This window comes from Nicotiana sylvestris, chromosome 3 (genome assembly GCF_000393655.2).
Source record: "Nicotiana sylvestris chromosome 3, ASM39365v2, whole genome shotgun sequence".
Lineage (NCBI taxonomy): Eukaryota > Viridiplantae > Streptophyta > Magnoliopsida > Solanales > Solanaceae > Nicotiana > Nicotiana sylvestris.
Genome location: NC_091059.1, coordinates 86,908,141 through 86,920,475, shown reverse-complemented (window position 1 = coordinate 86,920,475; position 12,335 = coordinate 86,908,141). Strand labels below are relative to the sequence as shown.

At 36.2% G+C, this 12,335-nt stretch overlaps 2 protein-coding genes across 2 annotated transcripts; one reads left to right on the top strand and one right to left on the bottom strand.

The window, feature by feature from the left end:
* Positions 1–4,058: 4,058 nt before the first annotated feature.
* On the bottom strand, positions 4,059–7,532 carry LOC138887627 (uncharacterized). Its single transcript, XM_070169394.1, has 9 exons — positions 7,068–7,532; positions 6,617–6,802; positions 6,239–6,362; positions 5,876–6,154; positions 5,703–5,765; positions 5,190–5,313; positions 4,978–4,993; positions 4,369–4,889; positions 4,059–4,269 (listed from the first exon to the last, which is right to left on the bottom strand). Exons 1-9 carry the CDS (start codon positions 7,530–7,532, stop codon positions 4,059–4,061), a joined length of 1,989 nt encoding a protein of 662 aa, XP_070025495.1.
* A 10-nt stretch (positions 7,533–7,542) lies between these two features.
* On the top strand, positions 7,543–8,682 carry LOC138887626 (uncharacterized). The gene is made up of 2 exons (XM_070169393.1): positions 7,543–8,355; positions 8,413–8,682. The coding sequence occupies exons 1-2, from the start codon at positions 7,543–7,545 to the stop codon at positions 8,680–8,682; spliced, it is 1,083 nt and encodes a 360-aa protein (XP_070025494.1).
* The last annotated feature ends 3,653 nt before the right edge of the window (positions 8,683–12,335 follow it).

Below are 12,335 nucleotides of genomic sequence, written 5' to 3'. Positions count from 1 at the left end.
TACCAACAAAGTATACCATGTGAGTGTATAATTGTACGGATTTTTGTGTGTGTGTTTTTATCAATAAAATATTATACATAATTGTATTTGTATTATAAACAGGTATATCCTTGAATGCGTGGATGAAAGATGCACTTGGAGACATAAAATATCAAGCCTGCGAGCATCAAATCTTTTCAAAGTGACGGATTTCAATTTTGTCCATAGTTGTTTAACTGATAAGAGATTTTGTTCACAAAAGCAAGCTGTCTCAACTTTTGTTGCAGCTGTGGTACAAGATAAACTTGTTGACCCGAAAACCATATATACACCAACAGATATCCAGAGAGACATCCAAAAAGCATATGGTATGAACTTAAGCTACATGCAAACATGGAGATCAAAAGAAAAAGCAATGCAATTATTGAGACGATCACCAAGTGAATCATACAAGAAAATGCCAACATATCTTTATATGTTAGAGTACGCTAACCCAGGATCAGTGACACGACTACACACTGAAGGAGATGGGAGCTTCTTGTATGCATTCATAGCTATATATGCATCGATTAGAGGATGGGTCTATTGTAGGTCAACAGTTGTAGTTGATGGAAGTTTTTTAAAGTCAACATATAGAGGGACCATACTCACGGCTTCCACGTAAGACGTAGAGGGTAAGAATACAATCCAATTACATTCAGTTAAAGAAACAAAAAATATTTTCAAATATTATATGATACCAGTATGGTATACAAGTATACCAACAGAGTATATAGTTGTTTTGCTACACACCTGCGCGTACCTATAACTATACTACTATATGAAATGCTAAATTAATATTTTGTGTACAATCCAATTACATTCAGTTAAAGAAACAAAAAACATTTTCAAATATTATATGATACCAGTATGGTATACAAGTATACCAATAGAGTATATAGTTGTTTTGCTACACACCTGCACCTACCTATGACTATACTACTATATGAAATGCTAAATTAATATTTTGTGTACAATCCAATTACATTCAGTTAAAGAAACAAAAAATATTTTCAAATATTATATGATACCAGTATGATATACAAGTATACCAACAGAGTATATAGTTGTTTTGCTACACACTTGCACGTACCTATGACTATACTACTATATGGAATGCTAAATTAATATTTTGTGTACAATCAAATTACATTCAGTTAAAGAAACAAAAAACATTTTCAAATATTATATGATACCAGTATGGTATACAAGTATACCAACAGAGTATATAGTTGTTTTGCTACACACCTGCACCTACCTATGACTATACTACTATATGAAATGCTAAATTAATATTTTGTGTACAATCCAATTACATTCAGTTAAAGAAACAAAAAATATTTTCAAATATTATATGATACCTACCTATGACTATACTACTGTATGAAATACTAAATTAATATTTTGTGTACAATCCAATTACATTCAGTTAAAGAAACAAAAAATATTTGCAAATATTATGACACCAGTATGGTATACAAGTATACCAACAAAGTATATAGTTATTTTGCTACACACCTGCACCTACCTATGACTATACTACTATATAAAATGCTAAATTAATATAGTGTATTGTAATTGATATTTTGTTCTTTGGGTTTACAGGACAAATTCTACCCCTTGCATATGCAATTGTTGATTCGGAAAATGATGCATCGTGGGAATGGTTCTTCGTGCAGTTCAGAGAAACCTATGAACAAAGAGAGGGAATGTGCATTGTATCAGACAGGCATGATGCTATATGGAAAGCAACTTCAATTGTCTATCCAGAAGTCCCTCATTGTACATGTATGTTCTATCTGTGGAACAACATAAAGACAAACTTCAGGAAGAGCCAAAAACAAATCAAAGAAGTATATTTTGCGTTAGCAAGAGCATACACTGTTGAAGAATTCAACAGGCATATGGCAGAGTTAGAAGCTATTGATAGTAGAGTGAAAACATACCTGATGGATATTGGATATGATAAATGGTCCCGGGCGTATTCCAAGGCAAATAGAACCATGACCATGACATCGAATATTGCAGAATCAGTAAATGCAGCAAACAAGCACGCAAGAGACCTCCCAATTGTGAATTTGCTTGACTTTATGACAATATTGATTCAAAAGTGGAATTACACCAATCAGAAGGATGCAGTGGAATCATTTATGAAGATTGGTGCAAAGTATGAAGAAATATTGGCAGATAATACTATCTTATCACAAACGATGACGGTATGCATTTTCAAAATCATAAAAACACTGCATGTACTGTATTTTTACTTTTTTACCTTAGTGATTTCACTAAACAACTGAATATTGTTATTTAAGAAATACTATTACTTCATATAGCTAATGACTTTTCTTAATTAAAATTATACTAGGTGTTGCCATCAACTGAATTCTTACATTTAGTAATTGATGGCCAAACAAGAAATGTGGTGCGCCTACATGAAAGAAACTGCACTTGTGGGAGGTTTCAGCTAGACGATATTCCATTTCCACATGCAATGGCAGTTATACAAAAATTCCATATGGATTCATACAAGTATTGCTCGGATTACTACAGAATAGACTACTTGCTGAAAACATATGAGATATCAGTAAATCCATTGCCTGATGAACAACGTGGAAAATTCCAGAAGATGTCTCTTCGCAGGTGGTACTGCCACCAAAAGGAAAAATCAAACTAGAAAGACCTAAAAAGAAGAGAGGCATAGGAGGATGGGAATGAAATACAGTTACATGTGCACTATGCGGGAGAAAAGGACACAACCGGAGAACATGCCGAAATATTCCAAAGAGAGATTGATATAATGCTTCAATGTTTTTATAGAACTCATATATCGTAGAATCATAGCATTTGAATTGCAAAAAAATAAAATGCATTTTTTGCACTAGACATATATTTGGTATGATGATTCTTTGAGAAATTACTTTTTGGCAACAAATTTATATGGCTACTTGTATTTTCAATAAGAATCTATTTATTTTCTATTTTAGTATATAAAAGTGGGATGCATTTACATCTAGTTGCTGCAGGAAAAAAGATGCTAAAATATATATGTGATACCCAAGTGGTATATATGTATACCTTATTGGTATATCTGTATATCTTATTAGTATCAAAATATGTGCAGAAATAGAAGTGGTGCTGCAAATGCAACATTTGTACATACTTTGTTAACAAAATGGGCACGCTTTGCAGCTCATGTTTGTATTGAATTATAATAAATTGGAAGCCATTTTCATGCAGTTATTGTACATCATCAGGTACATTAATACAAGGTGATACCCAAATGTTATATTTGTATACCTCGCTGGTATATAGTGGTATTGCACTAATATGGCTAAAACAAAATATGCGTAGAAATACAAATGGTGCACCAGATACAACGTGATACCCAAAATGCGCACGCTTTGGAACTCATGTCAGTACTTATATCTAGTTGCTGAAGGAAGAAAGGTGAGTCAAATACAACGTGATACCCAAATGGTATATCAGTATACCTGATTGGTATATAGTTCTACTACACTAATACACCATCTATGCTAAAACTACAGATGAACATTAAAGCTTAGACCATCATCACATTCGAAAGCAGATCATTTAACTTCTGTCACAACTACTTTGTATGTTGTTGGAAGTGTTCGCTTCATCTGCCCCTAATTTTCACTTGCAGAATCCATTAAACCTTACCCTCTAGCAAAGGAATGGACCTCGGCATCCTAATAAACCAACAACTTTATGGAAGAAGCCTAAGAAAACAAGCTGAAATCAGAAACAAAATCAACAAATTTTCAGCATCAAGAGACATAACTAAACTAATAACCCCCATGTACTTGAAGAAATCTATACCACATATTCTGAACCAGAATAATTAAATATGACAAAAGAAACATTAGCAGCTGGAAATATTTTATAAAGGCACAAGTTTCCTACAGTCTTGAATCAGCAGAAGGTCATTTACTACTAATAATACCATACTTCACCAAAAACTATTAAAATCCTGCAAAGTTTTCATGATACGATTAACTAAAACCAAAAAGAGACCTATACTACTTCTTGCGTTTCTTTCCACGAGTCCTTTTAGGTGCTACTGGAGCCTCAGATTCACTTGATTTGCCATGCAACTGCTTGTTCCTCCCATAGTACCACAACAGTATACCAAACCTAGCTCGAAGACCATCCACATCAAAATTGGCAACAGGGATTGGAAGATCTTCAATAATATACTCAGCAAAGCAAGCAACATATACTCCACAATCTCTGAAATAAAACAAATGAATAAACTATAAAAATCAATTAGAAGTGAAAATGTTAATATGAATGAGGAAAACAAAGTAAAAAAAAAGTAACTATTCTTACGAATTTTGCTGCGTTGGCAAATTTGTAATCAGTTCAATCTCAAAAGGATCAGTCAACTTCTTTCCCATGTGCAGACCATTTTCTACTATAATGTCACTTCTTTGGTTATAAAATTCAATACTAACTAGAAATAGGGGGATCAACACAGCATAAGCCTCTGCCACTTTTTGAATAGCTTTTTTGTGCTTTCGACTACGTAGCGAGTCATATACGTAAAAACATCTCTTGTGGAATGACACACACCCCAATATCCAATGCCAAATTTCTGCCAAATTAATTGAAAAAATGACATGATCAACCTGGTGCCATGGAGTGTTGCAATGCATCCTAAATCCTTTCATGTACTCCATGATATCGTCTGATCTATCAATCAAATGATCTTGTTTCCCACCTTTTACAAATTCTGTGAAAACCCTTTGAATGATATTATTAAAAAGAGTATCTGTAGTTGTGACTTTGATTGGCATATTAATTCCATATTTCGCCTTCTTCCTAAGATAGTAGAATATAATATTCAAGTGCTGCAAAAAAGAGAGGAAGAAAACATGACTACCACTAACAATATGAATGAACTACTACAACAACAAAAATAAAAAGCAGTACACATACCGAACTAGAGAGCGACCTGCCAGAATAGTTTAAGGTATGGAAAAACGTCTTATCATCAATCTATTTAACTTCAAAGTCAAAACAAGGCTCTAGCTTTTGATCACCAGGTAAATAGACTTCCCTATTTCGTATAAAAGAAGATATGGATAAGAAATATAACAACAAACATTAAGAAAAAATGAAAACAAAAGTACATGGAAACGAATACGCACTCTCCCAATTGCATGTTTGCTTCAACAAAGTTTGAGAATGCAGTCGTAAGCTTAAAATCAATAGTCTCTGAAATGTCATTTACAAATGGAAATCTTCCTTTGATAACCTTCGAGGATCCCCCAACTGCACTAACACCAGATTGTCAGTCATTCCTATACGACGACTGTTTTACAGCTGCGGGGCGCCTTCTCCGTGCGAAAACTGCATGAGTAGTTTCAACGTTTGTTTGTATCTGGACAATACTTCTTGATACCGACTGATCAGGTTTAGACTTATTTACAACACGAGTTGTCAGTTCATTTCCAGATTGATTTACATTACGTCTCCCTCCTTGTGTAATGGCATCAATTAGATCAAGTTGAGAATCAGTATATTCAAAATCAGAATCCAAGTGAAAATCACCCCCGTGTCGACATGGAGTTTAAATTAGAAAATGCTAGTGAATAAATAAATATACAAAGTTAAGAAATTTAGAAAAAAAAGAATGAAAAGTTATATATAGAAGATATTACCAGAAGGCAAATTCACATTACTGCCACCAACATCCACTTGACCAACACCATCAACCCGACATGCTGAACACATAAAAGCATTATCAACATCACTACTTAAATAAAAATTTATAAACTATCAAGAACCTATCATTTACATACTAACTACAGAATTAGTAACATCAACATCGTACCCTGTGGAGCAGTATTAGACTCAATAACAATATCTGCTAGTGTCTGTACAGGGATTCCTGATAGCAGTGGAGCAGGACCCGACTTTTTAACATCATGAGATGACTGCTTATATGTTGCTTGTTGTGTAATGGCGATGATTTGATCAATTGCAGATGCAGACAGTTTAAAGTTAGAATCTAAGCCAAAATCATCATTAACTACACCATCACTTGCTGTGACGTTCTTCACATTGACACCAGTGGCACCTCCATCTTGACCAACCCCACCAAAATCAGATACTAAACATATAAAAGTATAAGCAAGAGTACTATTTTCAAAAAATAACAGTAAAAAAAAATCAATCAAATATGTGATTTACATACTAGAAGGCGCTTTGGGCGTGCTATCTCCAAGAACTATAGGATCATTCCCAATGTGGCCACTTTCAAACTGGTCATAATCATTATGCATCTCACGAAAGTCAGGATCATTATCCTGTTGCTTATGCTGAAAATGAGAAACTAACAATTTTAGTATTATGTATATTACAAGAATACTATGTGCACTAAAAGTAAAGAATGGAATAGTATCCTATAAGCATATATTACATCTTTGAACAATATACTATAGCATTATATTATATAAAAGATCAATACCGCTGAATTTCCCTCTGGTTTCATTGACTGCCTACCAATAACTGCAAGCACCTCCTCAAACTTGGTCTCTACAAAAAGCTTCAAAGCTTGTAACTACTTCATTACCTCAGCATTGGTAGGTTGGGAATCACCTCCAGTACTTTCATGCATACTTTGTGTCTTTGGTAATTGAGTGCCAAAAACCTGAAAGTTATCGGGCTGACTGTCAGTGCACTCAACTTCAATTTCAAAGTTTAGACCACGTACATCAAATAGTTGCTTCTCATCATCAGTTGGGGTGATGTTCTTTAGCTACAATTATTAAGCATACTAGTTAGAAATAGAAATGATAATAAAGTATAGAAAGATAAAAGATCCCTATTACCATATGATACCAATATAGTATACATGTATACCAACAGAGTATATCACTGAACTGGGATATAATATACATGATACCAATATAGTATACATGTATACCAACAGAGTATATCACTAAACTGGGATATTGCTACAACTGTGACTAAACTATTGTACCAAAACATTAAGAGAGGCAATAAAACTATGAGAAAATTACCTGCTCGCGTTGCAAGCTACACATTTGCAAAGCAACTCGCTCATTCGGTATTTGACCCATGACTACCCAATTCAAAATTCGTGGAAGTTTGTTTCCAAGATGATCAACAAAGTGACCATCCAAACTTGGGAAGCATTCATACAACCAAGTCTGTAAAGCCAACGGGAAGCTATCGAGTCTATAAAAAGAAGGCTTATCTTGAAACTTGTTGGAACACGAGTCAATTGTAGCTTTATAAACATCTATACCCCAGGGATAATTATTAAAATCACCGCACTCAATCAAGTCAATGTAAGACCGTGAAATAACCTTTGTTTTGAGTTGAGAAAGTAAGAAGCTATTCACAAAATAAAGAACTGCTATCTTCAACGCATCATCATCTGTTTCCCATTTCTTCTTCTTAAAACAGTCTGCTAGTTGGGCAAATGTCACGGATGCAGTCCCAAAATATTTTGAAATCAACATATTCTCTGCTATGCTCTCTATACTTGTATCACCCTTACATTTCAACCCAGTAACAAGTGCAAGGGACCATGGACCAATCTTGGGCAAACGTGGTTGCAGGGAACAAATTGGCTATGAAAGGGATGAATTTACAGTACATAGCTCCAACAGTTCAAAATGGGGAAAAATCGCGAAGCTAGAAATTGAAGATGTTGAACTAGAAACTGAGAAATGGAGTTCTGCTATTGTTCTATATGTGATTGGGGAAACACCTACAATTGGAGCTGTGGATCGATTTCTGACCTCAGTGGGTAAGTTTTCAGTGAAACTACAAATCTTCTATCATAATGAAGGATATTTTGTAATAAGGTTCACTAATTTAGAGGAGAGGGATCAGGTGTTGTACTCTGGGCCACATACGATTAATAACAAGCCTATGATAATGAAGGTTTGGTCGGATGATTTTAATGTACATGATGAGGTCCTGAAAACCATTCCCCTATGGGTGAGGTTTCCAAACTTACCCATAAATTGTTGGGGCATGAAAGCTTTAAGTAAGATAGGCAGCACATTGGGAAATCCAATATATGCAGATGAATGTACTACTGGTTCAGTTAGGATTTCTTATGCACGTATGCTGATAGAAATGGACATCACAAAGCCTCTACCTAGATATGTGAAGCTACAGGATCATAAGGGGAGGTTAATCCAGCAGGAAGTCACCTATGATTGGGAGCCAAAATACTGCACAAAATGTCTGAAAATTGGACATGATTGTGCAGAGATTAAAACAGTACAACTCCAAAGAGTGGTGCAGCAGAGGAAGATCATAAAAAATAAGCAAGTATGGCTCAGAACTGACAGACAACATGATAATGTGAAGAATGCTGAAGTACAGTAGGAAGCAGTAGTGATTAATCAACAGAGTGAACCAGATCCAATAAACAATGATGCTCAGAGAAAGGAAGAGGGGTGGATAACTGTCCTAGGAAAATTAGCAGCAAGGGCAGCTAAAGCTAAACAAGCTGAGGATCAGGAGATATTGGGAAGCAATGGATTCCAAAGCCTAGCAATAAATCAAGCATATGATGAGCCAGGTACAAGTACAATGCAAGAGAGGAGTTCAGAGGTGCAGGGGCTATATCACCACCCATACTTTATACTTGTATGAGTGTGATAACTTGGAATGTGAGGGGATTGAATAAGACTTATAAGCAAAAGGAGATAAAAGAATTTATAAAAGGGAATAATAAAGCAATAATAACATTAGTAGAGCATAGAGTAAAAAATCAAAAAGAGAATGCAGTGATAAAAAAGCTAGCACCTGGTTGGGAATGGATTTCCAACTCAAGTATAAACCATAAAAGCAGAATCTGGCTCATGTGGGATCCTAGGATATACACTTTTGAGCCAGTGGAAATAAAGGAGCAACTGATGCATGGTCAAGTCAGAGTTATTGCAAAAGCTGTTATGTTTGGTTTTTCAGCAATATATGGATTACATACTGTTAAAGACAGGTTGAAGCTATGGGACAAGATGAGGCAAATCCACAGCATACAACAAGGACCTTGGCTAGCTATGGGAGACTATAATGCTGTTGTACATCCACAAGATAGACTATGTAGTACAGAGGTCCAAGATATGGAAACAAAAGATTTTAAGGAGTATATGAGGGATACAGGAATGAATGAGCTGTAGTATGTGGGGAGGAACTACACTTGGACTAATAATCATACCTACAACAGAATTGACAGGGGACTTGTAAATACTACTTGGATGATGACAATGCCAAATGTGAAAGTTCAGGTGCTGGAACCAATGGTATCTGATCACTCACCACTGAAGCTAGAAATCTGTCAGGCACAAGGAAAGAAGAATAGGCCTTTCAAGTTCTTTAACTGTATTGCTGACCACCCTCAGTTCATGCAACACATTGAAGAAGCTTGGAAGGATAGGAGCACAAATGGTAGAATGCAGACAGTATGGAACAATCTTAAAGGGGTAAAAGAAGCTATCAAGAGCCTAAATACTCAGCATTACAAAGGGGCCGATGGAAAGATCAAAGAGATAAGGAGGGAGCTGCAGGGAATACAAGAGGAAATGAGCTCAAAGCTGCAGAATAAGGAGCTAATTGACAAAGAAAAAGAACTGAAAGGTGAATTAGAAAAATGGGGAAAGATAGAAGAAATCATATACATGCAAAAGTCAAGAGTGCAATGGTTGAAGTTGAGAGATTCTAATTCAGCCTACTTCTATGCACAAATGAAGAACAGGAATCACTTGAATGGAATCCAAAGCTTAACAAATGAGGTGGGAACTCAGCTCATGATGGAGGAAGATATAGAAGCAGAGATACTAGGATACTATAAAAAATTGTTTGGATCAAGAGCTGACAGCATACTAGCCATCAATCCAAATACCATGAAGCAGGGAACAACATTAAATAGAGACCAACAGGTTCAGCTAATAAAGCCAGTCTCCAAGGAGGAAGTGTGGGAAGCCATGACGGGTATCAGTGACCTTAAAGCACCTGGTTATGATGGGTTTAATGCCTTATTTTTCAAGAAGACTTGGCAGATTATAGGTGAGGATATAACAATGACAGTGTTGGAATTCTTTGAAACAGTACATATGCATAAACCTATCAACTGCACAACAATAACTTTAGTGCCTAAAGTCAGAAACCTGGTGAGTATTAAAGAATATAGGCCTATCTCATGTTGCACAATTCTATACAAAGTGATCTCCAAGGTTATAACCAAGAGATTGCAGGAAGTTATGGAGGACTTAGTAGACAACACACAATCAGCTTTTGTGCCTGGAAGAGTGATAGCTGATAACATAATTCTAAGCCATGAATTAGTGAAAGGCTATGGAAGAAGAGGAGTATCACCCAGATGTATGATGAAACTGGATATGCAGAAAGCTTATGACTCAATTGAATGGCCATTCATGGAGCAAGTTCTAAATGCATTGGCTTTTCCTGACAAATTTGTGAAATGGGTTATGACATGCATGGAGACTGTGACTTATACTGTGATGATAAATGGAAACCTGACAAAACCATTTGAGGCCAAGAAGGGGTTAAGGCAAGGAGACCCTATGTCTCCATTTTTGTTTGTGCTGGCAATGGAGTACTTAACAAGAAGCCTCAAAACACTGAACCAAATACCAGATTTCAACTACCATCCTAAGTGTGCAAAGATGAAAATCTTGCATCTTGGATTTGCTGATGACCTTTTATTGTTTTGCAGGGGTGATATAGGCTCAATAAAGCTCTTGTTCCAATGCTTCATGGAGTTCTCAAATGCTTCTGGCCTGATGATCAATAAACACAAGAGTTCCATCTTCTTTGGTGGAGTATCACAAGCTGATCAGGAGGAAATCCTAGAGTTTCTAGGAATTCAAAAGGGTAAGCTGCCAGTAAGGTACCTAGGTGCCCCACTAAGTTCAAAAAGAGTATCCATAGCCCAGTGCCAACCTCTAATCGACAAAATAATGGGAAGAATAGAGTCATGGACTGCCAAATTTCTATCTTATGCTGGCAGAGTCCAACTGATAAAAAGTGTGTTGTTCTCTATATAGATATACTGGGCACAAGTTTTTGTGTTGCCTAAAAAGATTACAAAGTTAATTGAAGCAATGTGTAGAAGTTTTTTGTGGACTGGCGAAGGAAGTATATCGAAGAAGGCTCTACTGGCATGAGAGAAAGTCTGCTTGCCTAAATCTGCAAGAGGCTTTAACATTATGAACATAGCTGTGTGGAACAAGGCTGCCATCTGTAAGCAATTCTGGAATTTGTGCAAGGAGAAAAAGAAACTGTGGATCCAGTGGATACATATCTACTACATCAAAGGAAGACACACATGGGATGTTCAACTAAAACAAGCATCGTGGATAGTGAATAAGATCTTAAAAGCAAAGGAGACATTCATGGATGCAGGACTCAACTATGAAGACATCATGAATATGCAAAGCTGCTCAATCAAAAACATATATCACAGGTTGCGTGGAAGATTTGAAAAGTAGTTGGAGAAGGATAGTCTGCCATAATACAGGATGCCCACGATGGACATTTATTCTAACTGTGGCAGCTCATGGGAAGCTATACACAAAGGATAGATTGCAGAAGTGGGGATTGCAGGTGGATCAGAAATGTGTATTGTGCAACCAAGCCAATGAAACTATACATCACTTGTTTTTTGAATGCACATATGTGAAAGCATTGTGGAGCGCGCTGTTAACATGGCAAGGAATTAGAAGACCTGTAGTGTGACGACCCGAAGGGGTCATTACCGTAGTTCTTCCTTGTTCCGCGCTTTCGAGGCCTTGAAAACCTCGCTTTTAGTTGCCTCGATTGGCGTGCGCAGTTCGGGCGCGTAGCTGGGAAGTTTTGATGTTAGAATATGTGAATTATGTGAAACATTTGATGAATTTTGGTATTAATATGCAAAATGTTGACTTCGGTCAACATTTTGGGTAAACGAACCCGGACGTGTGATTCGACGGTCCCGGAGGGTCCGTAGAAAAATATTGGACTTGGGCGTGTGCCCGGAATCAAATTCTGAGGTCCCAAGCCCGAGAAATGAATTTTTGAAAGAAATTATTTTTCTGAAATTTGATATGAAATTTGAAATGAAAAAGAGTTAGAAAATATAGGTATCGGGCTCGTATTTTGGTTCCGATGCCCGGTACAAGTCTTAAATATGTGTTAAGCACTATCGGTAAAGTTTGGCTAAAAACGGACGTCATATGACGTGTTTCGGACTTAAAATGGAGAATTTGAGTTATGAAAGTTGAAGAAAGAAAAATCATGTGTTTGAG

What these genes read in the sequence shown, in the direction of transcription:
- LOC138887627 (XM_070169394.1), bottom strand. Translation starts at nt 7,532, where the DNA reads ATGTTGATTTCAAAATATTTTGGGACTGCATCCGTGACATTTGCCCAA. An exon ending in CCCAACCTACCAATGCTGAG is followed by an intron (nt 6,363 to 6,616) that starts GTAATGAAGTAG and finishes TCTCATTTTCAG; the next exon opens with CATAAGCAACAGGATAATGA. An exon ending in GTCTAATACTGCTCCACAGG is followed by an intron (nt 5,766 to 5,875) that starts GTACGATGTTGA and finishes TTATGTGTTCAG; the next exon opens with CATGTCGGGTTGATGGTGTT.
- LOC138887626 (XM_070169393.1), top strand. Translation starts at nt 7,543, where the DNA reads ATGCTCTCTATACTTGTATCACCCTTACATTTCAACCCAGTAACAAGT. An exon ending in AGATCATAAAAAATAAGCAA is followed by an intron (nt 8,356 to 8,412) that starts GTATGGCTCAGA and finishes GAAGTACAGTAG; the next exon opens with GAAGCAGTAGTGATTAATCA.